The sequence below is a fragment of the Sciurus vulgaris genome, assembly GCF_902686455.1.
Source record: "Sciurus vulgaris genome assembly, chromosome: 3".
In the NCBI taxonomy this organism is placed as follows: domain Eukaryota; kingdom Metazoa; phylum Chordata; class Mammalia; order Rodentia; family Sciuridae; genus Sciurus; species Sciurus vulgaris.
Genome location: NC_136463.1, coordinates 16,322,122 through 16,345,959, shown reverse-complemented (window position 1 = coordinate 16,345,959; position 23,838 = coordinate 16,322,122). Strand labels below are relative to the sequence as shown.

General features: G+C 54.1%; 1 protein-coding gene across 4 annotated transcripts in view; it reads left to right on the top strand.

The window, feature by feature from the left end:
- The window catches only part of MRC2 (mannose receptor C-type 2), a 51,998-nt gene extending 34,045 nt beyond the window's left edge, over nucleotides 1-17,953 (top strand). For 2 of the 4 annotated variants that reach the window (XM_079134943.1, XM_079134946.1), the window contains exons 8-30: nucleotides 6-160; nucleotides 1,585-1,692; nucleotides 3,089-3,204; nucleotides 3,659-3,807; nucleotides 4,405-4,622; nucleotides 5,213-5,355; nucleotides 6,678-6,780; nucleotides 7,173-7,311; nucleotides 7,418-7,453; nucleotides 7,706-7,866; nucleotides 7,970-8,037; nucleotides 8,669-8,769; nucleotides 9,082-9,224; nucleotides 13,175-13,289; nucleotides 13,412-13,575; nucleotides 13,734-13,842; nucleotides 14,375-14,613; nucleotides 14,755-14,923; nucleotides 15,015-15,164; nucleotides 15,465-15,584; nucleotides 15,778-15,957; nucleotides 16,385-16,411; nucleotides 16,521-17,953. In XM_079134943.1, coding sequence (XP_078991069.1) covers nucleotides 6-160; nucleotides 1,585-1,692; nucleotides 3,089-3,204; nucleotides 3,659-3,807; nucleotides 4,405-4,622; nucleotides 5,213-5,355; nucleotides 6,678-6,780; nucleotides 7,173-7,311; nucleotides 7,418-7,453; nucleotides 7,706-7,866; nucleotides 7,970-8,037; nucleotides 8,669-8,769; nucleotides 9,082-9,224; nucleotides 13,175-13,289; nucleotides 13,412-13,575; nucleotides 13,734-13,842; nucleotides 14,375-14,613; nucleotides 14,755-14,923; nucleotides 15,015-15,164; nucleotides 15,465-15,584; nucleotides 15,778-15,957; nucleotides 16,385-16,411; nucleotides 16,521-16,744 — 3,137 coding nt within the window. In that variant the 3' untranslated portion in view covers nucleotides 16,745-17,953. Of the gene's footprint in view, nucleotides 1-5; nucleotides 161-1,584; nucleotides 1,693-3,088; nucleotides 3,205-3,658; nucleotides 3,808-4,404; nucleotides 4,623-5,212; nucleotides 5,356-6,677; nucleotides 6,781-7,172; nucleotides 7,312-7,417; nucleotides 7,454-7,705; nucleotides 7,867-7,969; nucleotides 8,038-8,668; nucleotides 8,770-9,081; nucleotides 9,225-13,174; nucleotides 13,290-13,411; nucleotides 13,576-13,733; nucleotides 13,843-14,374; nucleotides 14,614-14,754; nucleotides 14,924-15,014; nucleotides 15,165-15,464; nucleotides 15,585-15,777; nucleotides 15,958-16,316; nucleotides 16,412-16,520 lie in introns of those variants that run through there. The other 2 variants (XM_079134944.1, XM_079134945.1) reach the window with 2 other exon arrangements.
- Nucleotides 17,954-23,838: the final 5,885 nt, after the last annotated feature.

The window sequence follows — 23,838 nt, the reverse complement described above, 5'->3', positions numbered from 1 at the left end:
CCCAGAGGTGGAGGAGCTGTGGATCGGCCTCAACGATCTGAAACTGCAGATGAACTTTGAGTGGTCGGACGGGAGCCTTGTGAGCTTCACCCACTGGCACCCCTTTGAGCCCAACAACTTCCGGGACAGCCTGGAGGACTGCGTCACCCTCTGGGGGCCGGTGAGACCCTCCTTGCCCATCACAGGGCCAGAGTCCACCCCCATGCTCCGGGTGACATCCCAGCTGAAGGACATCCTGTATCCTTCCATATGGAGACACTGCCAGGGTTTGAATCCCACCTCCATCCCCCAAGAGCTGAGTCACCTAGGGCAAGTTCCTCGCTGGTCATTTGGAGGCTTAAAGGAGTTAATTCCCCTGCAGCCTTGGGCATGTTGCCTGGCATGCCGGCCACTCTGGGTCTCCTGCCAGCTTCTCCTCCCCACCAGCAAGTGGCATCAGAACCCACAGGATGTGAAGGCTCCACAAGCAGGGCTGCCGTCTGCCGGCCCTGCCCCCATGGACCTTGCCCAGCCCAGGGGCCTGTCTTCTCAAGAAATTAAAGGTTATGACTGTCGGCCGTGGGTTTGACTTAGGCAGGGCGTGCCTAGGTGAAGGAATGACGTAGCATTCCACGCAGAGACCCTTTAAAAGGGAACAAAGTCATAGGGACAGGTTACCCATCCCTGGGACTGATGGGACCTTCTGTTTCAGATACTGCTAACAGAGCCAGGGACAGTAACAGCAGAGCCATTGTCCTTGGGGGATACTGCTTAAACATTTAAAAACAGTTATTTATCAAGTGTCTCCTTTGTGCCAGGCACTATCTGGATGCCGGGCTACACAGAAATTGTGCCCTTAGGATGGGACGTACGCTACTGGCTGGGGGCCTGTGGGAACCTGGCAGGGCTCAGGCATTTGTAGGGGCTTCTTCAGCTTCATCAGCTGAGACTCAGGTCTGGGCCTCTGCTCTGCCTGGTTCTCCAGTAGTTACCCCTCAGCAGTGGGTTCACTTTCCAGGACTTCCATTACTTAGAGGATAGCCATAGTCCAAAAATAAGTGGGAAATTTCAGAACTCCTTCATAGACTTTAAATAACTTTCATTACAGCATGTTGTTATAATCGCTCCACTCTTGGTTATTGTTGTAGTCTTTTACTGTGCCTAACTGACAGATCAGACTTTACCATAGGTATAAAAACATAGTATAGACAGCATCCACTGGGGTCTTGGGACATATCCCCTGTGGATAAGGGGGGACTACTGTACACCTTGGGAGTCCTATCTTGCTGTCAGCTGCTCTAACAATCTTAGCCGGCTTGTTATCAATGTCTATAAAATGAGGCATAAATAATTTCAAAGAAGACCATGTCCCATTTAGGCAGCGCTTGGTCAAGTTTCAGGGCATTTTCTCAGTCTGCTGTCCTCTATTCGTGGGGCCTGTGGCACCAACTCTGCCCTCCTCAGGAACGGCCTGAGACGCAGAGAAGTCAGGCCAACCGCTGAGAATCACACACAGGTCAGGCAGGGCCTAGAAACCAGGCTCCCAGAAGTTTGGGGAGATTTGGGGGGAGGCGATCGAGGCTCTCCCTCACCATGTGTCCCCAGGAAGGTCGCTGGAATGACAGTCCCTGTAACCAGTCCTTGCCGTCCATCTGCAAGAAGGCAGGCCAGCTGAGCCAGGGTGCTGCTGAGGAGGACCATGGCTGCCGGAAGGTGAGGGTGTTTCTGGAGCTGCTCTGGGTGGGGCTAGCCACAGGGGCTCCAGGGAGTCCTGCGGCTTCAGCCGGCACCTCCTGTCTTGGCATCCCTCCCTCCACTTTCCAACAGCCTCCTGAAGGAGTGGTATTGGGTGGGGTGGGACCGGGTGGAGCTGTGAGGAGGAAGCCGAAGTCCCCAGCCCCGGCTCTGAGCCCCTCTCCTTGAGGAAGCCGCTTCCTAGGACAGCAGAGAACAAAGAAGCAGGGGTGGGTGATCCCCCAAGCCTGGCCTCGTTGTGGTGGACGGAGTTCTGTGGACCAGGCCGACTACCCCCACTTGCTGGCCAGGCCTCTGTCCGGCTCCTCTGGGGGAGCAGGGATGTACCTTCCCCTCCTGTGCTCCCAGCCCAGCGAGGGAAGGAGAGGATTAAGGAATAAAAGGCAAGTGAGTGACAGGCCAGTGACCACCCATTTCTCTCTTCTGGGCCTCCCAGGCTCCCCCAGCCCCATCCCCCCAGACTGGCAGGGGATGTCGGTTATAAAGGACACTTTGTGGCCTTTGGCTCCTCCCCTTGCTGCTGGTCTGGTTCCTGTTTCCCTTTGGGTTAAGCCCCTTACCACAGCCCACCTACCCAACCCAGACCTTCGCCCAGGAGAGGAGCAGGAAATGCCAATGGGCATGATCAGATGGGGAGAAAGGAGAGAGCAGACAGGGCCCAGCCGAGGAGGCTGGGGTCAGTGTGCTCAGTGTGGGGACAGGGGCTCTGTCTTGGCTTGGGCTGGTGGAGGCAGTGGATGGTGAGGGATTCCTAACTGCCTGGCACCAGGGCCCACCTGGAATGTGTGTGGAGGATGCTGGGTGGCCAGGATCAACACAGTGTGGCCAGGGGTCTTTGTACAACCCCTGATGGACACATGGACACAGCGCCCTTGCTTCTCTTCGGCCCTGGCTCCTGCAGGTCTTTGCTTCTTGCCGAGGGTCTTCCCCTGCTGGGCACATGCTCCCCAGCTGTAGCCGTCCTGGCCCTGAGGGCCACTCAGCCTGCCCTGCCAGCTGGCGTCTCACCCCAGCTTCCCATCTCTGGTTTCCCAGCCAAACGGCCATTTCCCCTGGGGCCTCTTGGTTTAGATGCCTCTCATCTCTCTGAGCCAGGCCATGGGTGCGTCCATCAGCCACACTGCGACCTTGCTTCTACCCTGGTCTGGTAGCTGTGAGTGATGGTGGGAGAGAAGAAGGGAGAGGAGTGACCAGGTGCAAAACACAGCACAGGCACGGGGGTCAGATCTGTCACTTCTATCCTGTGCACGTCCAGCAATGCCCTGATGGCGTCCCCTGTCCCAGGATTTATTGGCAAAGGTGGAACATCATCCTCTCCAAAGATGCCCCTCTTCTGTCCTCTCTCTTGAGCCAGGGTTGGACATGGCACAGCCCATCCTGCTACTGGCTGGGAGAGGACCAAGTGACCTACAGTGAGGCCCGGCGCCTGTGCACTGACCATGGCTCTCAGCTGGTCACCATCACCAACAGGTACAGGAGGGGCCGGGACCACTCTTGCCCACGTCCTGGCATAATGTAGCCCTTCCAACAAATGGAGTAGCGTCCTGCCATCATGCCCGCCCAGAGGGACTTGGAGTCCTCTGAGACCCAGTGGGCTCCTGATTCTTTTGGAAATCCTATTGCAAGGAAGACTCATTCATGAGGCAACCCAGAGAGGGCAGGGCAGGGCCAGGCGTGAGTGGGCGGGATGCCCCAGGAAGAGAGGCCTCGGCTGTGCCCCATTTTCTCTCCTTTCTTCTCGGGAAGGCAAGGGGTATGGATGGCGAGGAGGGACTGGGTCACTCTGTGAGCCCCCAGGGTTCCTTACTTCCCTGAGCAAGTTACTGGCCAGGCAGATCCCCCAAGCTCCTGGAGCAGGGTGACTGGCCTCTGGCCAGACAGTGGGGATGGTGACTCCCCGCCGTGACCAGCCTGCCTCCCAAAGGTTCGAGCAGGCCTTCGTCAGCAGCCTCATCTACAACTGGGAGGGCGAGTACTTCTGGACAGCCCTGCAGGACCTCAACAGCACCGGCTCCTTCCGCTGGCTCAGCGGCGACGAAGTCATGTACACCCACTGGAACAGGGACCAGCCTGGTGAGCGCCCCCGCAGGAACTCTGGCCTTGGGGAAGCTGGGAGGCCGTGGTGGATTTGCCTTGCCAGGACTGAGCCCGAGGGCTTCCCAGTGTAATGACCATGTGTCCAGTGTGGCCTGTTGGCTAGGAGGCTCTGGAGGCACCTGTTTACTGGCTCTGCATCCTCTGAGTCCCAGTTTCCTCACCTGTCAAATGGGATGCCTTCCTCAGAAGAGTCCACGTGAGGCTAAGATAAATGTGAAGTGCTAATACATGGCAAGGGGTGATATATGTGAAGTGCACAGAACAGTGAGCATGATACAGTGGTACGCTGGATTCCTATTAGTATAATTACCATTTCACATCAGCTTTTTTAACCCTTTCCATATCCTAATGAGGGACATAATGGGAGAGGCTCAGAGACGTTAAGCAACTTACCCAAGATCTCACAGTAAATAAACAAAGAACTAGGACTCTGCCTCATTCCTTCCTCCCATCTGGGCCCCGACCCCACAGAGCTTGTCTCTGCAGAGATGGTCAAGCATGTTCCTAGTCAGGACTGCAGGGGTGCCCTGCAAGAATGTGAGTCCTCCTCAGTCTGTGGTTTTCCCTTCTCAGGGTACAGCCGTGGGGGCTGTGTGGCCTTGGCCACGGGCAGTGCCATGGGGCTATGGGAGGTGAAGAACTGCACTGCATTCCGGGCTCGCTACATCTGCCGGCAGAGCCTGGGCACACCAGTGACACCAGAGCTGCCAGGACCAGACCCCACGCCCAGCCTTACTGGCTCCTGTCCCCAGGGCTGGGCCTCAGACCCCAAACTCCGGCACTGCTATAAGGTAGGGCAGTTTTTTGGCATGGTGGGGTGCAGGCAAGGGCAAAGGGGCCGCTCACCTGGGAGGCCTGGGAGACACCATACCACAGATAGCAGTAACTTCTGATGAAACTCTCATCAGTGGAATCTGAGGCCTGGCACATAGTAGATGCTCAATAAACATTTGAGGAATTGAAGGAATGGTACAGATCATCAGTGTTGGAGGTCCCACATATTGGGGCAGAATGTACTTCAGAATCACCCAGGGAACCTGAGATTCCTCACCTTGCATGTGTGAGGCCTGAGTTTGAGCCCTAGCACCATAAAACAAGAAAATAAAATTAAAATAAAGTCTAGCCTGTCACTATGGAGCTTTGGATTTGGTGGGTCTGGGTAGGGTGTGGTAATAGGCCAGGTTTGGGAGCCACTGATGTAGTCCAGGGTCTTTTATCATATGCAGAAATGGAAGTCCAGAGAGAGGAAGGGACTTGCCTGCAGCAGGCTGTGGCTCTGCTGGGATTAGAGCCCAGGTCGTCCCACTGGTCAGAGGACAGGTGCCACCTGGGGAGGTGGGCCAGCGGAGACTGCTTAGACAGCTGGCCTCTGCTCTTGCAGGTGTTCAGCTCAGAGCGGCTGCAGGACAAGAAGAGCTGGATCCAGGCCCAAGGGGCTTGCCAGGAGTTGGGGGCCCAGCTGCTGAGCCTGGCCAGCTACGAGGAGGAGCACTTTGTAGCCAACATGCTCAACAAGATCTTTGGGTACTGAGCCTGGGACAGGGGGCTGCCGATACGCGCGCGGGAGCAGGCATGGCTGCTAGACTCTTGGCTTTGGTGGGCAAGAGGCAGGGTGGGCAGAGTGAAGGTGACCCCAGTGGGGCCTGTCTGAGGGCTTGGAATAACCTGTGTGTCTTCCACTAATGCCAGGACCATCCTGTCCCTCTGAAGTAGCCATGGTCCCCTGGAGACCTGGGCAAACACACGGGTGTGATCCATTCACTCATAGGAGACTCTGTGCTCACAAGCCTCATGGAGCGAGCAACACCCTTTCAAATGCAGACTTTCAATTATAAATCTACACACTGACTCAAGTTAAGCATTTTCCCCCTGCCTTACACCATCCCACAATAACCCACTCCATGATGAACCATCCTGAGCTGGGGCACTGTGTCACATGCCTGTAATCCCAGCAACTCAGGAGGCTGAAGCAGGAAGATTGCAAGTTCCAAGCCAGCCTCAGCAATTTAGAGAGGCCCTGAGCAGCTTAGTGAGACACTGTCTCAACATAAAAAGTTTTTAAAAAGGTCTGGGGACGTGGCACCCCTGGTTTCAATCCCTGGTCAAAACAACACAAAGAACACCAAACCATTGCAGTAGGAGGAGAAAGGTAGCAACTCTGCCCTTGGGGATCCCTCCAGGACTCCACCTCTGGGCTGTGGGCTCCAACTACTATATTCAGATACACAGCATTTGTCATCCCTTAGATTGGAAAAATCCAAACGAGTTAATTCCAGGGATATCTTCTCAGCAATCATCAAGAATTTGACTAATAATTATAATAGCTGACATTTATCACTTCTCACTGGGTATTGAGCTAAACACACAATCCTCATTCAATCCTCTCAACACCCTGGAAGTAGAGGTTTCCACTGACCCTGGTAGAGAGGTGAGGTTATTTGCCAAGGTCACAGAGCTGGCCCCTGGATAAACCAGGACTTGAATCCAGCTTTATTTAACTCATGAGTCTCAGATTGCTGCTACATGCCCAACAGCTTCCTAACCCAGAACTTTGCTGAGCAGGGGAAGCCAAGGGAAGGGGAGCCAGGCCACTGAGCCTTGAGCAGGGAGCCTGGTCCAGTTGTCCTTATCTCTAGGGAGAGACTGTTATAAAACAAAACAAAACGAGAGCAACCTGCCCCCCAGCACCCACCAAAAGAATGCTTTAGTGGGCCAGTTGTGCAGTCCATGTGGAAAGGCACTAGGGACTGCCCAGGTCACAGATGAGAGTGGCCAGGTGTTTGGATGCCTGCAGCTCTCCCCCACCTCCTCCCCTCTCTTCTGTCCCTCCCTGGGTTCTGCTGAAGTGAATCAGAGCCTGAGATCCATGAGCAACACTGGTTCTGGATTGGCCTGAACCGTCGGGACCCTGGCGGGGGTCAGAGTTGGCGCTGGAGTGACGGCCTAGGGGTAAGGGGGACAGGAGGAGGCGCTGGACCAGAATGTGGGTGGGACTGGTTTCTGGGTGGGGCCTGGTGGGGCAGGGCGGAGCCTGGAATGGATGGGGTTTCCTAGAAGCAGAGCCTCTTGGAAGCCAGCCGGCACCGTAGCAGCTCCAGAGGCTGAGGCAGGAGGATCTCGAGTTCAAAGCCAGCCTCAGCAACTTAGCGAGGCCCTGTCTCAAAATTTAAAAAAAAAAAAGGGGGGGGGGGGGCGTCAGTTTGAGAGGGGTCACCCAGCCCAGGTTGATAGTTCCTAGCTCAGGCCAGGCCTTACCGTGTTCCCCTGTCCCGGGGATGGGGCGGCCGGCCTGCGCCTCTCGTGCCTTACATCCTTCTTCCCTCACCCCCACCCTCCTCCAGTTTTCTTACCACAATTTTGACCGGAGCCGGCACGACGATGATGACATCCGGGGCTGTGCAGTGCTTGACCTGGCCTCCCTCCAGTGGGTGGCCATGCAGTGCGAGACGCAGCTCGACTGGATCTGCAAGATCCCGAGAGGTTGGGGGGGTGGCATGTGGGACGCAGAAGAAAGTGAGGGGTGGCGGGCCGGGGGTGCTGGGGAGTGTCTCCTGTCCCCTGCAACATTTTCGTCCTTGTTCTGTAGGCGTGGACGTGCGGGATCCGGACGTCAGCCCTCAAGGTGAGGCCCCCAGTCTACTCGCTACCCAAAGGGTCCAGGTACAAAACCAAGGGGCGAAGGGTTCCGGCGGAGAGGGGACTGAGTGGACTGGAGTTGGGCCCCGCAGCCCTGTATGCCTCAGTCTCGAAGGAAAGCACAGGGCCGTCGTGCTGTAGGCCGCTGCCTGCCCTGGCTCTACCCTGCCCGCGCAGCCCCGCGGTGCCCTCCAGGACAACCACAGCCTGCCTCCCACCTCCTGCACTGCTCCCGCAGGCCGGCGGGAGTGGCTGCGCTTCCAGGAGGCGGAGTACAAGTTCTTCGAGCATCACTCCACGTGGGCGCAGGCGCAGCGCATCTGCACGTGGTTCCAGGCCGAGCTGACCTCGGTGCATAGCCAGGCGGAGCTGGACTTTCTGGGTCACAACCTGCAGAAGGTAGGCATGAGAGGCAGCAGGGGGCTGTGGGCAGGGAGAGGACAGGTCCGGGATTGAGGGCAGGGAGGCGGCCAACCCTCACCTGCCCTTCGCCCTTCCCCAGTTCTCCCGGGGCCAGGAGCAGCACTGGTGGATCGGCCTGCACACCTCCGAGAGCGACGGGCGCTTCAGGTGGGAGAAGGGGCGCATGCGTGGATGAACAGCTGCATCTCCAGGCTAGAGGTGGGGAGGCTGCCCACTCGCAGAGACAGCGCTACACCAGAATCCAGCCCTTCTTGCTGGCTGTGGCCTTTCTCGGGCCATATTTTTCTCATCTTGCAAGCGGGAATAATGAGGCCTGCCTTCTAGGATTCTTGTGAGAATTTGCAATAGCAAAGGGAAGTCATTAGCACCGCGGTTAGCACATATTGGGCCTAAATAATGGCAGCTCCTATTATGTCTGGTGCTTTTTGTCATGAACAAATCCTCTCAGGATATGGGCAGAACATATAACAGCTCAGAGGGGACACTGTATTCCATGCCCACCATGCATCAGTGGCTTGAGGCAGAAGGACTGGAAGTCCATTGGACCCCCCATTCTGAGGTTTCCAGGCATCTTAGAGAAAGGATTGCCTGGGGAGGGCTGGACCTTCCTGGGGCCTCGGGTCCTTGGGTCTCTGGCTGCACTGAGCTCTGTGGCTCTGTTCTTCAGTCTCCAGCTGCTACACCGTCAGCCTTGAGCCCACTCCCCTTTCTTCCACTGCACACAGGGGAGGCCGAGCCCCGGTTAGTGCTGGAGTCACCCCATTCGGTCCTGTTGCAGGTGGACCGACGGTTCCGTTATAAACTTCATCTCCTGGGCACCAGGCAAACCTCGGCCCATTGGCAAGGACAAGAAGTGTGTGTACATGACTGCCAGCCGAGGTGAGGGTGACGGGGTTGGGGGACACAAAGGGTCCCATCAGCGTGGAGAGGGTCAGTGTTGGGGGTGGTAAGGTGAACCCCAGCAGAGGCCATCACTCTCTTCGTATTCTCTTTGTTCCCAAACCCAAGAAAGGCTAGACCAATGAGAGGGTTCGTCCTTCTCCAGGACCCTCATGCCAGAGGACTTGAGTTCAGAGCTGGACATAGGCCCTGAGTCCCAGCCCAGGGTCCTCTTAGGGCATGAGGCAGAGAGTGCTGCCAGCCATGCTGTGCCCTGCCCTGGGGGTGACTGCCTTCCCTCCCCCTTCACAGAGGACTGGGGGGACCAGAAATGCCTGACAGCCTTGCCTTACATCTGCAAGCGCAGCAATAGCACCAGAGAGCCACAGTCGCCTGACCTGCTCCCTGCAGCCCTGGGGGGCTGCCCCTCTGGCTGGAACCAGTTCCTCAACAAGGTAGGCAGTGGGGAGAGGGCATCCGAAGGAATCACAGCATCCGCCTGTACCCACGTATCTGTCTTTTACTTGTCCCCAGTGCCAGGGCTAGACTTCTTGGAAAATGACAGTGTAGTCATTCTATCAGGAATCGAGGTTGTCCAAAGACTTCAGTGAATTTTTTACATTGGTGGTAGCCACACTTTTGGATAAGAAACTTTTATTAGTAAAACAAAATATTGAACATACATACCCAAACTCTGTGTGTGCACATTTTATTTGTGTATAGATGTATGTGTGTCCATAAAATACGTATTTACTTCTACACTAATGTGACTAATGTTATATGTGGTAAAAGAACAGAAGGATTTGAAGCATTAGCTAAAAATTAAAAAAAAATTTTTAATTAAAAATTATTAATGGCATGAATTGGGCTCACTCAAATGATCAAATATAATAATTATTAAGTTAAATAGTTTGGGACTGGGATTGTAGCTCAGTAGTACAACCCTTGCCTGGTATGTGTGAGGCACTGGATTTGATCCTCAGCACCACATAAAAATAAACAAAAAAAATAAAGGTATTGTGTCCATCTATAACTAAAAAATTTTTTAAATAGTTAAATGATTTTAATAAGAACCACGTGATGGCATATATTTCATTATTTTTTTCTCAGCAACAGAAAATTAGTATCCTAGTTTTTAAATTTAACTTTACTTTTTAAGTGATATATAAAAACAAAATTTCATATTTATGGGGTACCATGTAATATTTCAGTGCATGTATACAATATGTAATGTTTCACTCAGGGTAAACATATCTGTCTTCTCAAATATTTATCATTTCTTTATGATAAAAACATTCAAAATTCTTTCTACTAGCTTTTTAAATACGCAGTACATTGTAGCTACAGTCACCCTACTGTGTAATAGCACCCCAGAACTTCTTGCTCCTGTTCAACTATAACTAGTACCCACCGATCAGCCTTCCCCCCATCCTTCCTCCTTCCTACTTGCTCAGCCTCTGGCAACCAACTTTCTACTCTCAACTTTTATGAGATCAACTTTTTTACATTTCACATGTGAATAAATCATGTGGTCCTTGTCTTTCTGTTATTTCATTATTTAAAAAAAAAATCTCAATCGGGTTGGGAAGATAGCTCAGTTGGTAGAGTGCTTGCCTTGCAAGCACAAGTCCCAGGTTCAAATCCCTAGCACCGCCAAAAAAAAAAAAAAAAAAGCAAAAAAAAAACTCAGTCTGATCCTTTGTGATTTCTACCAACTAAACAAAGGTTTTTGCTTTAGAGTTGGACAGTAAATTTCTTTCTTCCCATCTGCCTCATAAATGACTCAGAAGACCTGATTAAGAGGGTAAAATATGTCAGAAAATTAAGAAAAATAATAACATTTTGAAAATTCTCTTCCTGAGTATTTTGAGTGTGCAGAGAGGACTGTTTGGGGCAATAAAATTAATCAGCATGGATGTGTGTTTCTAAACATATTTTCAAAATGCTCCCTCCAGATGGTTCCTTTTGTATCCATGGGCTGAATTATTAGACCTGATTTGACCTTTAATATTTTACTTTTTTTTTTTTGGTACCAGAGGTGCTCAACCATTGAGCCACATCCCCAGCCTCCGCCTTTTTTTTTTTGAGACAGGGTTTCACTCTAGGTTGCTTACAGTCTCACTAAGTTGCTGAGGCTGGCTTTGAAACTGCAATCCTCCTGTCTCAGTCTCCCGAGCTGCTGGGATTATAGGCATTCGCCACCACACCCATCTTGACCTTTAGTTTTTTACCCAGTATTAACAAAGTGTTTACACCAGGAAGCCGGGTACAGTGGTGTACACCTGTAATCCCAGTGACTTGGGAGGCTGAGGCAGGAGGATCGCAAGTTTGAGTCCATTCTGAGCAACTTAGTAAGACCTTGTCTCAAAATAAAAAATAAAAAAGACTGGGTGTGTAGCTCAGAGGTAGAGCGCCTATGGATCAATCCCCAGTATCAGCACCCCCCACACACACCAAGAGTTTATACCAGGAAAAAAAGTCCCTTGTCTCTGTCGTGAGTCCATTGTCTCTTTGTTGTGTGTGGGCATCATTGCATCAGTATTAACTTCTGGCCAGGCTTCTTTGCAGGACATTTTAAGATCACTTATCCTATTTTGAGGATTAGATTAGCTAATTCAAGATAATATAATCCATAAATCCTTGTTGCACATTAGAATGCAGCTGGCTTTAGTGCCATGGGCCTCCTTGCCCTCCTTAGAACACTTAAGATACTACTATCCCTCTTTTACCTATACAAAATAAAATTAAGATGTGTATTACTAAAACTTTGGAAAATACAGAAAAAATAAAACTAAACTCACCCATATTCTCCAGAGATCACCCACTATCAGTATTTATTACTCTCCTTCTTACCTTTTCCCATGGAATTGAGATCATATTAAATAATGCAATTTCATATCTTGCTTTTTCCTTCTGAGTATCATATTTTGGGCATTCTCTCAATATCATTAGATTTTTCTGGAAACTTATTCTCAATGTCTTCTTCCACCTAATAATTAAACTGAATCTATTTTACATATGTAATCAGTCCCTTTCTTAATTTGTCAGCATCATTATAATGAAACCAGTCACTCTCCTACCTCCTAGGAAACTTTGGAAGTTCAAAAACCTATTGGCTACTTCACTACCCTTGCTTTCCAGCTCTGTGCCTTCCTTTGTGTCTCTTGAGCATCTGGATGTAGGTATGGCCTTTTCGGGTCTGCCTTTCCCACTGGCTCTCAGCTCCTGGAGGGCAGGGCTGCTGGTTTGGGACCCTACTGCTTAATGTACTGATATCCTGATTAATATACCTGCTCATGCCTGGATGCCCTGTTACTTCTTGCTAATACTCGTGTGACCTTGCTGCTTCTAATATCGTGATTCATTCTACTTGTTATTTAAATGGGGCCTCAGCATGACTCTGAACTACTTTGGTGAAATAAAATCCACCAGCTTGGTGACAAACCTAAAACAATAACAGCAACAAGGAAACCTCTTGCAATATTTCTGGGTTTGTAATTCTTATTCTTTCTTTTAGTGCTGGGACAAGCACTCTACTACTGTCCTACATTCCCGGGGGGGGGGGGGGGAGGGTTTCACAATTTTCTATCCCAAATTTATCATCTGCGTCAATAAGCTGTTGCTAGAGCTAATCGGTAGAGAGCTCCCTGGGCAAGCACCTACTCTGTCATGCTATTGTTAATCCTTCAGATGACCCCAAAAGATGAGCTTTCATTTCCACTTTATGGACGAGTACATGGAAGCCAGAAAGGTAAAGCCAGAGCTGGCCTCTGACTTCCTCCTCCTCTCGCCCCATCCTCACCCCTGTCTTTGTTACTCCAAAGCTTCTTTATACCCATTCTTCCCCATCATGCCATCTCTGAACAGGAAATTGCTGGAAATCATCTGTTTCTTCACTCAATAAAAAGATTTCCCACAGGGGGTTCTTTTGACCTTACGGAAGTAATTAAGGTAGGGGAAACATGTAAAGTCAACAGACCTAACAGAATATCCAAAAAGACAGAGGAAAGTATGCTGGGGGTGATCATATAAGCTCAAAGAGCAAGATAATGGACATCAGACAGCGTTCAGAAGACTGCCTAGCAGGAAGCAAGATGGATCTTGTCTCCGTCTTCCCAGTGCTTGGCCTGTGCACTGTCACCAGGGCAGTAGAGCACCTGGTGGTCCAAAGAAATCCTCCCCTTAAAAAATCTCCCAAAAGATGGGCACGCATGTGTGAATCCGCTTTGCCAGCTTGGAGCATGGGGTCCTTGCTCCTGGAGACCCAGATGTCTTGATTCTGACATTGTTCTCTCTCAGCCCCAAAGCCCCCGGGGCCTGCTACTGATGGGTGCCCAGTGGGGGGTTCTGGGTTTGTGGTACAGGAAGGCAGGGCTAGACATCACAGTCCCTCTCTGCTCCACAGTGCTTCCGAATCCAGGGCCAGGACCCCCAGGACCAGGTGAAGTGGTCAGAGGCACAGTTCTCCTGTGAACAGCAAGAATCCCAACTGGTCACCATTGCAAACCCCTTAGAGCAAGGTAAAGTCAACAGGACACCATGGGGAGGCCCTGGTGTCCTCAAATACAGTCCCTCCAAATGGCTAGAAGGAGCAAGCAGGCGCTACCCCTGTCATTCACAACTCTCTTCTGGGGGACTATAGCATTCATCACAGCCAGCCTGCCTGATGTGACCTTTGACCTTTGGATTGGCCTCCATGCCTCTCAGAGGGACTTCCAGTGGGTGGAGCAGGAGCCTCTGCTGTATGCCAACTGGGCACCAGGGGAACCCTCTGGCCCCACCCCTGCTCCCAGTGGCAACAAACCGGTGAGGGGACCCTCCATTCTTCTTGCACCCCCTGCCCGCACCCATGAGCTGCCTTTGCCATGGGGTTGTCCCTCCTCAGCCTTTTGGTATTCCTCTGGGGGCTGTGACACTAGAGGGGGCAGCTGCTGGGACTCCCCTGAGCAGCTCCTTCCCCCCAGACCAGCTGTGCAGTGGTCCTGCACAGCCCCTCAGCCCACTTCACTGGCCGCTGGGATGATCGGAGCTGCACGGAGGAGGCACATGGTTTCATTTGCCAGAAGGGCACGGGTATGTGTCACCAGGGAACCTGGAAACTCCAGCACTGGGCTAGCGGCTTTGGGTCACGACAGGAGGAAAGAACATGGCCTACTACCTCAGGAGGCCCTGGGAGTTGCTCCCAGAGGCATACATGTGCTCGGGAGGCAGATGGGCAGAGGGGCAGGGTGCACTGGGAGGCTCAGGAGGAAGGTTTGGGGGATGGGAGGACCACTGGAGACAGGCAGACACTAAGCTGTGTGATGTGCCAGCGTCCCTGGTGTCAGGGACACTGGGGCTCTGTGTCGGGGCCCTCCAATCCCTGCATGGGTTCCTCTGCCCCGGGTGTCTCCGCAGGGCTGGGTGAAGGCCCTAGCTTTCTCCTCTACTTGTTAGAAAACGTGTTACTAACAACACCACCGACACTTACCCAGGGTCAGCATGTGCCAAGCACCATGCTTGGTAGAGACACGGCCTTTGCCTGCTGGCTGTGACACTCAGCCTCATGCCTGGGAATGGGGCGTGGGGGCAGGGCCCAGCCTGAGCACTGCCCCCCTCCCTGTAGACCCCTCCCTGAGCCCATCCCCAGCAGCGTCGCCCCCTGCCCCGGGCGCCGAGCTCTCCTACCTCAACGGCACCTTCCGGCTGCTGCAGAAGCCGCTGCGCTGGCACGACGCCCTCCTGCTGTGCGAGAGCCGCAACGCCAGCCTGGCCCACGTTCCTGACCCCTACACGCAGGCGTTCCTCACGCAGGCTGCCCGCGGGCTGCGCACCCCACTCTGGATCGGGCTGGCCAGTGAGGAGGTGGGCTCCCGGCGCTCTCTCGGGCCCTGACCGCCCCCCACAGGCCGCCTGGATTTCCCCTCCCTGTGCCTGTCTACCCCTTGCCCTGTCTGCCCCACCCTGACTGTCCCCTTCTTTCCACCCATGGCGGCCTCTGCCCAGGGCTCCCGGCGATACTCCTGGGTCTCAGAGGAGCCTCTGAGCTTTGTGGGCTGGCAGGACGGGGAGCCCCAGCAGCCCGGGGGCTGCGCCTACGTGGACGTGGACGGAGCCTGGCGCACCACCAGCTGCGACACCAAGCTGCAGGGGGCCGTGTGTGGGGTTAGCAGGGGTGAGTGCCACCGCTGGGCTGGCTGTGTGGGCAGGTTGTAGGTGGACCCGGGGAGGACGCTGGCCACTTCCTCAATCGTGCACCCTCGCAGGGCCCCCTCCCCCCCGAAGAATAAGCTACCATGGCAGCTGTCCGCAGGGGCTGGCAGACTCGGCCTGGATTCCCTTCAGGGAGCACTGCTACTCCTTCCACATGGAGCTGCTGCTGGGCCACAAGGAGGCGCTGCAGCGCTGCCAGAGAGGTAGGTGGGGGCACCGGCGCCCACGTGGGCATTCACAGACCGGCACTCAAACCCCATGAGTCCCCTTGTTGCACTCTACCTGTAGGCAGCACAAATCCCAGGGTCCCCCTCACGTTCTAATACACAGAGACCTTATGTGACCTCATATGTACAGTATGGTCCCTTGAGAGAGACAGACAGACACACACACACACACACACACACATCGTCCTTACTCAGGCTGCCAGAGAAGCTGCTCTGGGGGACTTTGCCACCCTAGGGAGACCTGTGTGCCCTGATACTGGCCTCCCTTGTGTCCAGCGGGCGGGTCTGTCCTGTCCATTCTGGATGAGATGGAGAACGTTTTTGTCTGGGAGCACCTGCAGAGCTCTGAGGGCCAGAGTCGGGGCGCCTGGCTGGGCATGAACTTCAACCCCAAAGGTGGGTAGCCTGTGCGTGGGCTGGGGAGGGCCAGGGCTCAGGCTGTGTAGGGAGAGGCCTCTGCCCTGCAGGAGCCCTGGTGAAGGGTGTGGGGGAGGGGAGGGTTGGTTGGAGGACCCTGTTCTCTCCCACCCACTTCCTGGCTACCTTGTCTCCCGGCCCCCACGTCCCCTCAGTGCCCTCTTCCCCACAGGCGGCATGCTGGTCTGGCAGGACAACACGGCTGTGAACTACTCCAACTGGGGGCCCCCTGGCCTGGGTCCCAGCATGCTGAGCCACAACAGCTGCTACTGGATCCAGAGCAGCAGTGGGCTATGGCGCCCGGGCGCCTGCACCAACGTCACCATGGGTGTGGTCTGCAAGCTCCCTCGAGGTGAGTGAGCATCCTGCAGGCACAAGCTCTGTCCCTCGCAGCCCCAGGAAACTGGTCTCAGGGTTTTCAGGGGGCACTGTGGGTGGGAGGGCAGGCGCAGACCTGGCGCGGCTGGGGTCTCCTTTTGGGGTCCATTAGTCTGTAGGAAGGCCTGGCTATGGGACGTACCTTCCAAACTAGACAGCAAACCCCTGTCACTTTGCAGAGGTTAAGGGCACATCACTTACCAGCTCTGTGACGGGGGACCAGTTCTTTGAACCGGTGGCCTCCATTTTCTGAGACTTAAAATGGGAATGGTAACCGTGCGACCTCACAGAGTGACTGAGTGGGGGGTGTGACACTTAGCAAGTGCTCCGCAGATGTCGGCTGAAGCTACTGTCTTACTCTCCCGATGACTGTATTAACCAGCCCCTCCCTCTTGCCACAGCGGAGGAGAGCAGCTTCTCCCCATCAGGTGAGTGGACAGCAGTGCCGGGACGGGACGCGTCCTCCCCGTGGCTCTTCCCCCTGCCTGTGCGGCCAGGACGGGTGGGGCTGCCGGCCTGATGTCCCTGCCGCTCCAGCAGCGCTCCCTGAGAACCCGGCGGCCCTGGTGGTGGTGCTCATGGCAGTGCTGCTGCTCCTGGCCCTGCTGACCGCGGCCCTCATCCTCTACCGACGGCGACAGAGCGTTGAGCGTGGGTCCTTCGAGGGTGCCCGCTACAGTCGCAGCAGCTCCGGCCCAGGCGAGGCCACAGAGAAGAACATCCTGGTGTCCGACATGGAAATGAATGAGCAGCAAGACTAGAGCCAAGGGCGTGGGCAGGGCCAGGGGCTGGATCTGGGGAGCCTGGGGCCCCCACTAGTCACCAGTCCAGCTTGCCTGTGGAGGGGGTCCTTGGGAGTTGCTTTTGGGAGCCAGGACTGGGCAGGACCTGGGCTGGGGGGCGGTCCTACCCCCCTGTGAGGACTGGACTAAGACCCTGCTGAGTGCAGCACAGCGTTTCCTGCTCTGGGGGGCCCGAGGTCTTATCACCTGGGCCTGTGCCCCCGCAGTAACCAGAGGCAGGATGGGAGGGCCTGCAGGAGCTCTTTCTGCCTTTCTCCCAGACTCCCCAGCCCAGGCCTGCTGATCCGCACCCCAGGACCCTCTTCCTGTTGCAGACCTGGGGAGCCTGCCCTGTCCCCTCAGGCAGCTCCCTGTTGCTTCTCTCCTCCCACCTGGCCACCTGAATCCATCCTTACCCCTCACCTTGCCCTCTCTCCTCTCCTCACCCAGCTCCTCCTTCTGAGCCAGGGCCCTGGAGTTTGGGAGCCCACTTGCTCTTGGTGGGGGTCAGCTGAGGCGGCTGCATATCTGTCACTCTTGTGTCTGCTGGAATGGCCATGCGGGGTGGCAGGAGGGGCCTGGGTAGGTCAGGCCTGAGAACCAGGGCACCAGTGTGGAGTCTCCAAGGCCAGAGACAGGATTGGGAGAGACACCCCATCCTCCCAAAGGGGAGCTGGGATAGGCTGGGGTGTCATCTCCTGCCAGTTGGGGGAGGGCTTTGTCCCTGAAAGAGTCCCCTGTGGGGACCAAAATAAGTTCCCTAACATCTCCAGTTCCTGGCTCTGATTTGGAGAGAAGAGGGACTTGCCAGAGTTCTAGTGACCTGGGAGAAGCAGGAGCCCCTGATGATGCCAGGTGCTGCCCTCTAGTGGGTCCCAGGAGGACAGCACCCTGGCTCCTGGAGTGACCTATGCCTTTTAGTTTGGAATCCAGCCAGGATTGAGTGTGGGGTCAGTCCAGTGCCACAGCGAGGGACAATGTGAACATGGACTTGAAGACATGGTCCCTTTTTTGTAGTTCTAGATTTTTTAAATGTGCCATTATTGTTTTTAAAAAAAGGAAAAAAAGAAAAGCAAACAAATAAAACACCTTCCAGAGGCTTGAGAGATAAGGGTTCCTGCCTTGTCCTCTGCTGAACCTGGTTCCTCATGTCCCTTTAGAGATAAATGTCAGTTTTTGGAGCCTGAATCGTGTCATTTATGCAGCCTGTCATTTTGTTTCTGTCTCTGGGCTCTTGGGGACACTCCGTCGCCCCCCTGGGCCTGCTCATCCTCTCTGTTCCTGGGCGATAGACAGTGGGTGAGAACTCAGGCCACCCCTGTCCAATAGCACGGAGCTCGGGCAGCTGGGTTCCTGGTTTCCCCTGTGTGAGCGGGGGGGGGGGGGGGGAACCCCTCCTAGGGCTGTGGGAAGGGTTCTTACCAGTGAAGGGAGATCGTCCTTGCAAAACAGCAGTGCCTTTGAGCGCATGCAGTAGGTGCACCTTAACTGCTCGCTGCTGCTGTTGTTTTGGATTGGGCCTCAGAGGAGTGCACTCAGGGTGCCCAGGACCACTCTGGGTGGCGGCTACACATCACCATCCTTCCAGAGCAGCCAACATACCCGCCTTCTAGCTGCTAGAAGGTTCCCTTTTGTCTTTAGAGCCTTTGGATTCTGAAACTACCTGAATTCTGAAGCCAGGGGCTGGGTGGATGACAGGACTTTCACTCATCTGCCCTTTTATTCAGTGGATGTTTGAGCTGGAGATACTGCAGGGAAGCAAGAGAAGGGGAGCCAGGAGGAGGAACAGCAAAAGGCAGCGCGGGGGGAGTGGCATGCCCTGCTGTAGGGGAGGATCCCCCTGAGGGAGTGAGACTCAGGAGCCTGAAGACTGGGGGAGTGAGCAATGCCCAGAGCCCGCGATCCGGTAGAGGACTCCAGGACAGCTAGACCCAAGGGAGCATGGGAGGGTGGGGTCCAGGCCTCCAGGGCAGCCACAGAGTGTGGACATTCCTAAGTACAGTGAGAAGCCAGTGGGAATGGCTAATCTGTCTGGTGAGGATGTGGGAAACAGACAAAGAATAGGAAACGGGGTGGTGCGGGGTGTGAAAGCAGGAAGACTCCAGGAAGACCTTGTAACAATTCAAACACCAGAAGATGGTGGTCTGTTTGGCTCAGGACTGTAACAGTGTGTGTGTGTGCGCGCGTGTGCTTGTGATAGAGAGAGTGCGCGCGTGTTCTGCTCATGACTTCATGACTTTTAAAACGTTTCTAGTCTTCTGAATAGGCAATAGTCACATGGTTCAAAACCTAAAGGATGTTGAAAGACACACATTGAGCCACCTCCTCCTGCCCCATACCCATTCAACCCACAGCCTCCTGCCCTGCTGGTTTCCTGCATCTCTTTCCAGTGTTTCTTTATGAAAACAAGAGCAAATAGGAGCACAGGATTGGCCTGAGGGGTCGCGGATGCCCTTGCACTTGCTGGGGATTAGATATGCCCCTGGAGAGACGGATCTCCGGAAGCAGTCCAAGTCTTCAACTGGACTGCAGGGTGGATGAGTGGCATCACCCAAGATGGAGTCTAAGGAGGGCTTGTGAACTGCTTCACAGAGACCGAGGCTGCGGCCAAGCGCAGAAGACCCTCCCCTAGCCTCAGCCATAGCAGGACCCATGGAGGGGGCCTGGTCTCTTGGGGAGGGAATCCCAATCCATGGGGAGGTTGTTTGAGTCAGTTTTTTTGTCACTGTGACTCAAATTCCTGACAAGGACAAATTGGAGGAGAAAATCTTTATTTGGGGGCTCAAGGTTTCAGAGATTCAGGCCATGGTCAGCCAACTCCATTTCTCTGGATTTGAGGTGAGCAAGAACATCATGGTGGAAGGACTTGGCAGAGGAAAGCTGTCAGCTCGTGGCAGCCAGGAAGGAGAGAGAAGGGGGCAGGGTGGGGAAAGAGCGAGCAAGCAAGCGCATGTGAAGAGACAGGGACAAAATAGTTTCCAAGGGCCCAGTGACCTGCTTCCTCCAGCCAGGCCCCACCTACCTACAGTTACTACCTAGTAACCCATTCAAATTATTAACCCGCGGATTCAGGTACAGCTCTCATAATCTAGTCATTTCACCTCTAAACATTTCTGCACTGTCACATGAGCTTTTCTGAGGGACACTCAGATCCAAACGATAACAGAGATCCTTAATAACTAATCCACTTCACCCTGAAGTGATTGGCTCTCCAAACCTGTGGCCAGAATAGTTCCCTTTGTGATTTAAGTGCCCTGTCATTTGTCCATGGCTCAAGGATCACTTGACAGCTGCTGGGAGCCAATCTGGGGCCGAGGTCCCTTGGATGCCTACCGACCCTTGCTGGGCAGAGAAGAAAGCAGAGGGCTAAAGGCCAGCATGGGCCTAGGGGACCATAGGAGCAGCTGGGGAAAGGGGGCCCAAGTGCCCGGTGCAGCTGGGTGGTGCTTGGTGTCTACTGTCTTTGCTTCTCTCTCCTTTCTCGGTGACTGGAATCCCCAGAGGCCTTGTTCTAAGCCTCCCTGTTGGGGACTCCTATCTGCCCTGTGGCAGCCAAGGGATGCTCCCATAAGTCTCCGAGAGGGTGGGAGGAAGGCTCCAGGCCTGGCCATTTGCCTTCTGGCACCAGGACAGTACTGGTTCTGCTGGAGCACATGGGCAGCAACTCCTTTCTTCCTGCTCATTTCAATTCAGTAGGAATGAAGCACCACCTCTATGTGCCAGGTGCTTTGTGGGGTGGCAGATGCCCTGAGGCCCATCCTAGTGGGTCTGGGCAAAGGGTATTGTCTGCCAGGCACCAAGCCCAGCCCGAACTTGCAGGTCTAAACCTGCCCGACTCAGGCCACCTGGACACTCAGTGACAGCTCAATGAACCCATGAATGGAGAACCGGGCAGCTCTCCAGAGAACAGCATTCGCCCAATCTCTTATTTCATGTCAGCCATGGCCTCCTCCCAGGTGTCCTGGCAGAGCCGGCCTGGCCCAGTGGGCAACACCACGAGGCCACAGAGGCAAGGAGGCGGCCAGTCACGCCACGTGGTTCTCCTGGAGCGGCACTGCCTGCGCCTGGCCAAGATGCCTGGAGCTCCAGGCTCAGGTCTGCAGCAGGAACGAGGTGAAGAAGTGCATCCTGGGGGAGGACCCCAAAGAGGGTGGACGGGGAAGTGGGGGAAGGGGAAGGAGGCCGAGGAAATGAGGAGGGGTCTTGAGAGAGGACCCCTCATGAGCTCGAAGGACTCAGATGTTCCCGCAGGGCCTGGGCCTGACTCACCCTATCTCGGAGAGGAGGGCTACCAAGAAGCCCCAGGAAAAGGCTGACTTCAGTCTTCACTCCCCCCGGAATCAGCACCATGTCAGGGGGAGATTTCAACCCTTTCTTGTCTGGAGCGCAAACAGGATGCTGGGCTGGAGGAAGCCTTTCCGCTCACAGTGGCCTGGCATCCAGGTTGGAGGCTGCAGCTTCGGCGGTGCAGAAAAGCACTGTCACATGTGGGCTGATGGCAGAACCTTAGTTTTGGCCCTTGCAGGGAAGTGTCAGCTGGGGCAGGTTTTCCAGTCCAGCAGTATGTTCTCTTTCAATTCAAGGCATTTGAGCTCTGAAGGCTTCTGGGTGTTAAGGGGCGTGGTGGGGGGTCACCTGGTCCCTCATCACTACCGCCTGTCCTCGCAGCTCAGGCCACCCTTCCGTGCCCTCGAGTGTCGTCTTTTCCTGTACTGGGGCTGCAGAACTCGGGGGGCTGCCTCAGGCATACCATTCCTCTATCATAATGACACCAAAATATTTATTAAGTTACAGTCATCCCTTGATTTCCCAGGTGGACCTTTTCCGGGACTCCTATCGATATCCATATCTGAGGGTGCCCAGGTCATTGAGAGAAAATGACAGAGTATTTGCCTATAACTCGTACCCGTCCTCCTCCTACTTTATCTCTAGGTTACTTATAATCCTTAATACAATGTAAGTGTGGTATAACTAGCTAGTATACTACCTTGTTTGGGGAATGACAAAGAGCCTATTCCTGTTTAGTGCAGACACAATTTTGTTTTGAATATTTTTGACCTGTGGCCGGTGGACCTGGGGAGAGGAACCTGAGGGTAGGGAGGCCGACTGCACTTACCAGGCCTGGGCCCTGGTTCAGCTGCTCACTCCTGGCATGCCATGAAGTTGGTGCTCTCGTCCCCCTTACAGTTGAGGAAACAGAGGCACAAGGACAGGGACTTGCCATGCTCGCTCTCCTCCTCCCTCCCTACATTACAAAGCGTGTCTGTGTCCAACCACGGAGGACTGGAGCGAGGCCTGCTGTCCTGCAGGCAAGCTGTGAGACTGCCAACTTTGCCTCAACCTATCATTCCTGCAGAGAGTCGCAGAAGCCTATTTTGAGATGTAAAGTCTGAGTGGCCTTGTTCCTCTTGTTTCTCTGTGGCCTCCTTTCCTATGGCAGTGGAGGAGGGACACCGCAGCACTCGGCTGTGGGTAGGACCCTGGGGCACAGTGCATAGAAATGGGGTGAGGCTGAGTTGACTTATTAGATGTTTAAACCAGCAATCACCCGGCTCTGCGAGTGCACACCCAGCCCCCGCCAGGAGCTGACTCATCCCAGGCTCTGCAGCCATCGGGTGCATCCCCCACCATTGGCAGCTCCTGCTGCCTATGTAGGGACTCTTAGATCCCTGGCCTGATCTTGGAGCCCTCCCAGCAACCTGCCCAATGATCCCATCGTGGCCAAGTGCACCCTCACACCCCACATCTGTGTGCACGCTCCGCCCCTCCCTCACCATGCATCCCTGGGCTTCACCATCCCTTCAGGCCTTCTCTTCTCCAGGTAACTTTGCTGCACCCCTTGGCCTTAGTGACCCCATAGTCCCCTGACTTTGAAGCTGGTTAAGAATGTGCTGTCTTGGGCAGTGGGATACAGGCCTCAGGTGTGTGTACTTGGCCGACAAACCAACTTTTTACTCCGTGGACCTGGGGATGTTGCTTATCCTTCCTGAGGTTGGGTTTGCTCCCAGGTGACATGGGATCAACAACATGTGCCTCACCACTTATTGTGACCATTCTGGGGCAAGGGCCAGCTGTGTGTTCATCTCAGGCCTGGCTTATAGGAAGTGCTCTATAGTGGATCTGCAGGCTCATATACCTTGATGGGACCTTTCTGGTATATGTTCCACTGTCTCCATAAGACTGAGTTCCATGTGAGCATCGTGCGTTTTTTTCTGCTAAGTGTGGCACATGCTTAGCTGATGGTGAATAAACATGGGAAGGTCACCATGCTAGATGCCTGAAGAGCCAAGGCTTGGAAAGACCCCATGACCCACCTGCTGTGCCTCGACTTCTAGTGGATTCTGCCAATAATCACCAGAACCACTAGATTCTAGGAAGCACACCCCTTTCAGCACTTTTTAAAAAATATTTTAGTTGTAGATGGATACATTTATTTATTTTTATGTGGTGCTGAGAATCAAACCCAATGCTTCATGCGTACTAGGCAAGTGCTCTACCACTGAGCCACAACCCCAGCCCCATCTTTTTTTTTTTTAAGTAATATTTTAACACATTTAGAAAAAAATTTTTTAGTTATCAATGGACCTTTAATTAACAAATCCATTTGCATGTGGCGCCTCACGCCCACTAGGTAAGCACCCTACCCCTGAGCCCCAGCCCCAGCCGCAGCACTTCTTTTTGATCAATGAGCCTTGGCCCTTTTGACACCAGATGATGAAAAGCTCCACATGGCAGAACCATGGGCCTCTGCTGCACTGAGTGGGTGAAGGGGCTGGGGTATGTCCTCTCCTACCCCCAACCTCATCGGAGGTGGTCCTGGTTGTCAGGTAAATGCCCCAAAGTTTCCTTTAGAAAAGAACAGTTTTCAAAAACGTAATCATTTTCAAACACTAGCTAAAGGTAGAACTGTCAGGATGTACACAGCCCCCTGGGACTCCATACAGCTTTCTGTAAAACTTATTATATATATTTTTTGAGATGGGCTGGGGGGTCTCACCAAGTTGCCCAGGCTGCCCTTGAACTCCTGGGCCCAAGTGATCCTCCTTCACCAGCCTCCCAGGTAACTGGGCTGC